The sequence below is a fragment of the Drosophila nasuta genome, unplaced genomic scaffold, assembly GCF_023558535.2.
Source record: "Drosophila nasuta strain 15112-1781.00 unplaced genomic scaffold, ASM2355853v1 ctg57_pilon, whole genome shotgun sequence".
Lineage (NCBI taxonomy): Eukaryota > Metazoa > Arthropoda > Insecta > Diptera > Drosophilidae > Drosophila > Drosophila nasuta.
This window is the reverse complement of record NW_026869603.1, coordinates 117,911-122,183: the sequence shown is the minus strand read 5'-3', so window position 1 is coordinate 122,183 and position 4,273 is coordinate 117,911. Positions and strand designations below refer to the sequence as shown.

General features: G+C 51.0%; 1 protein-coding gene across 1 annotated transcript; it reads left to right on the top strand.

Annotated features, from left to right (window-relative positions):
• Positions 1–516: 516 nt before the first annotated feature.
• LOC132798010 (uncharacterized) lies at positions 517–2,242 on the top strand. The gene is made up of 3 exons (XM_060809740.1): positions 517–1,144; positions 1,360–1,756; positions 1,852–2,242. The coding sequence occupies exons 1-3, from the start codon at positions 517–519 to the stop codon at positions 2,240–2,242; spliced, it is 1,416 nt and encodes a 471-aa protein (XP_060665723.1).
• The last annotated feature ends 2,031 nt before the right edge of the window (positions 2,243–4,273 follow it).

Below are 4,273 nucleotides of genomic sequence, written 5' to 3'. Positions count from 1 at the left end.
GATAGGCTGGACAAGCTGTAGAGTGAGAGAGAGGTCTGAGAGGCCAGAAAAAAGAGGTGCTACAAATGCCTGGAGTTTGGACATATTGCTAAGTTTTGCAAGAGCACGATCAACCGCTCTGGGTGCTGCCTAAGATGCGGTGCAGCTGGCCATAAAGCGGCGCTTTGCAAAATGCAATGCTGCTAAATGCTTCATCTGTGCAGATGCGGGCAAAGAGGATACCAGACATCACGCAGGAAGCAGTCACTGCCCTCTAAAAAGGGGTCAGCGGGGTCACGCGGGGGCCAAAATGACTCAAAGGCTCCTGCAGCTCAACTTAAACCACTGCCCAAGAGCTACTGAAGCAGACGGTTAGAGAGTTAAAGGTGGATGCTGCTTTGCTGAGCGAACCATATAAGAGAATTCAGAGTCCAAAGTACGTCGAAGGCACGGAAGGAAAGGCGTCAATATGGGTATGTGGCCTGGAACAGCCCAGCTTACTGATGTGCGCTCATCGCGTGGGTTCGTGCGGGCTAGATGGGGAACCAGTGGCTATACAGCTGTTATCTGGCTCCCAGTCTCACCATCTCAGAATTCGCATCCGTCATGGAGGAGATAGCACTCGATGTAAGGGGAAAGCCACAGGTGATCATCGCTGGTGACTTCAATGCCTGGGCGGAGGAATGGGGTAGCAGCCGGACAAACGCCCGAGGACAAACAGTGTTGGAAGCCCTTGCCACATTAGACCTGGCCCTCATGAACCATGGCAGCCAACACACTTTCACCAGAGCTGGCACTGGATCGGTTATAGATCTAGCATTCGTTAGCTATCCAATTGCTAGATCAGCGAAATGGGCCATTAGCAATGTCTACACAGCGAGTGATCATAGGGCGATCACGATAGATTTGGACCATACCGAGTCACCGCGAGCAAATGGATTACAGGGCGGAAAGGCTTACAAAGTTGACACCCTGGACCCGGAAGCTTTCGCTGGATCCTTTGCAGTTCCCAACTGGAGTGACAACGCAGAGGTAAGCGCCGAGCTGCTCATGCGTTCAATAACGGATGCCTGCGACGCTAGCATGGCGGTGCGAAGATCGTGCAAAATACACCACGTACCAGTATACTGGTGGAACCAGCAGATCGCAGACGTAAGAAGGCGATGTATAAGATCGCGAAGGATCCTGCAACGTTCACGAGGCAGAGCTGATTTTGAGGCAAGAAGGCTGGAGTACGCGCTTAATCGCAGGCTACTGAAGAAGTCCATCTTGAGCAGCAAGAAGGAGAAATTCCTAGAACTTTGCGACGAAGCCGACCGAGACATCTGGGGAATGGCCTACAAAGTGGTGCTTAAAAACTCAAGCCAAATACCTGTGCAGTGCCTAGAGAGAAGGGCGTCCTAAACGGCATAGTGGATGCTCTGTTCACGGGCTCATTCACTGTTCCATCAGTGGAAGATCACGTAGAGCACCGGCTCTATACGGAGGTCCCAGAGGTTACAGTAGAGGAAGTAATGCTGGCAGCGGCAAGGAATCAAGGACTCCAAGTCACCTGGGCCGGACGCGATCCCAAATTGCGCGCTGAAGATGGCGATCAGGCTCCATCCGCAGTGCTTTACAGAAATTTTGGACAGTGTATGAGGCAAGGTGTCTTTCCCCGCCCATGGAAACTGCAGAATCTGGTGCTGATCCCAAAGCCGAACAAGCCACTAGATTCGCCGTCGTCCTACCGACCGATTTGTCTGCTTGATACAACAGGCAAAATATTGAGAGGCTGGTGAGCCATAGGCTAGAGGAGTCTGTCCGACAAGCAGGAGATCTGTCACCCATGCAATATGGTTTCAGAAAGCATCACTCAACCGTAGACGCTAGCTCACAAGTAACGGACATAGCAAGGAGAGCCATAGCAGGCAGAAGATGGCGTGGTGATGCAAAGGAGTACTGCATAGTCATGACTCTGGACGTCAAGAACGCCTTCAATTCTGCAAACTGGAGCTGCATTATAGGCGCCTTAAGGCGGTTCAACACCCCGAGCTACCTAATGGAAATAATTGAGGACTACTTCAGGAAACGCATTCTGAGATATAGAACGGATAACGGAACCAAATCGTTCAACATCACTGGAGGAGTACCGCAAGGATCAGTGTTGGGCCCGCTACTATGGAACATCATGTACGATGGCATATTGCGGCTCGACGTTCCAGAGTCTGCAACCATTGTCGGCTTTGCAGACGATGTGGCCTTAGTGGTGACAGCGAAATAACTAGGCGACGCTGAGCTACTTTGTAGTGCAGCGGTTGCCACTGTCAAAGACTGGCTTGCGACAGTGGGGCTGCAATTGGCCGATCACAAGACTGAAGCGGTCCTGTGGCTCACATTAACCTTGGTCGGACCTCAATAGTGTCGAGCCGAGCGATTAAATACTTAGGCGTCCTAATCGACACGCGGCTTAGCTTCCGCGAACACCTGGAGTATGCTGGTAAGAAAGCTGCTGTCGTAGGGCAGGCATTGAATCGAATAATGCTAAATACGCGCGGCCTAAGCAAGGTCGGAGACTACTGCTACAAAATGTGGTTAGAGCAACAATGCTCTATGGCGCTCCAGTATGGGTGCAAGCAATGGAGGTGAAGGCGTATAGGCAGAAGATGCAGTCGGCCTATCGACTCTGCGCGTTGCGAGTCTGCAGTGGCTTCAGGACCATATCGGATGACGCCGCTTTAGTGATAGCTGGCATGATGCCGTTGGATACTCTGGCGATAAAGAGGTCTCACAGCTACAAGCACAAGAGGGCTAACCAGATGGAGGATGTTCACTACATGTGGACCAATTTTAAGACAGAGTGCCTAAGGAAATGGCAAGATAAGTGGGACACATCTAGTAAGGGCCGCTGGACCCATGCTATGATCCCAAACATAGGCAAATGGGTTAGCAGAAATTTCGGATTCGTCAACTATCATCTGACGCAGATCCTGAGTGGGCACGGCTGCTTCCGCAGCTACCTATGTAGATTTGGACATGACAGCGACCCGATGTGCCTATATTGCTACCCCGAAGCTGAAGAAACGGCGGAACACATACTAGTGTGCTGTCGGCGCTTTGCTAATGAGAGACGAGAGCTCGAAGAAGCGATAGGATGTAGAGTCACGACGGACTCTATTGTGAACCGTATGCTGGAGAAGGAGGAATACTGGTCAGCGGTATGCAGCTATGCAGAAAAGGTGACCACCGCACTACGAACTCTCGAAAGGGAACGTACCCGCAGGCGTAACGGAGGGAGTGAGCTCCCGTCAAGGTCTCGTGAAGCAATACCTCACGGCAGTACCACGAGAATTTCCTTGACAGTTTTCTTTCTATCTTTTCTATATTCTAGTGCCTAATGTTATGTTATATTTGTTATATTTAGTATTAGATCTAGTTCCTTCGAATAAAAAAAAAAAAAAAACACACACACACACACACTCACTGTGTGGTGGCGGTTACGAGAATACCACCTCAGTCAACCACTGCTTGTCGTAAAGGCGACTAAAGTGGTATCAAGGCCGAGCCCAGTACAGCCTTGATTAGGATACTGGAAACACCACCTCTGACTTGATGAGTTGGGCTGACAGTCACAGTATTCTAGTATCTGAGTAGACAGAGTGATATCTTGTCGAAACGACTACTAGGCTAATGCTCTGACTGCCCCGTCCCGTTAAAATCGTGGCTGACCTCTAAGCACGCTCAACTTGCATGAGTCTGAGGATCGACAGCGATCGGAAGGAGCGGCGAAGGTTGACCCGTTCGCAAGGAAGTCAAGGGTTTCCCACTCGCCGATAGGAGTGCTAGTAATTGCTGCGGTATCTGTGCCATCTGAACGAGCGTCCGAATCGGCTACAGTTATGGAAGCACAGCAGGGTGAACAACGACCCCGGCCAATGAAACTTAACCTTAAAGTTGCGCAAACGCAGAGGTCAAAATCAGTCCCACCATCGGACAACGCTACGAAGGAGGGCTCGTCGACACTACGACCGGACCCGGCGAAATTCTCGGTACTCGGGGATAAAATTGGACTCCTTAACGAGATGCTCGAAGGTCGGAGATCTATTCATCAACCGATGAGGAATCTGATCGAGGAGATTACAAACCTGTATAAGGAAATTAAGGAGAATAGCCCCGGCACCTCCTCACCCATGCAGAAAGGCGAGTCACCTAGTGACAAACCATCCCGGAAGAGCAACGTTGGAAAGGAGTCGACAAAGAGCCCGGAGGCGGAAAGGTGACAGCCCCGCTGACACAGCGGCAACAATGGAGTCCC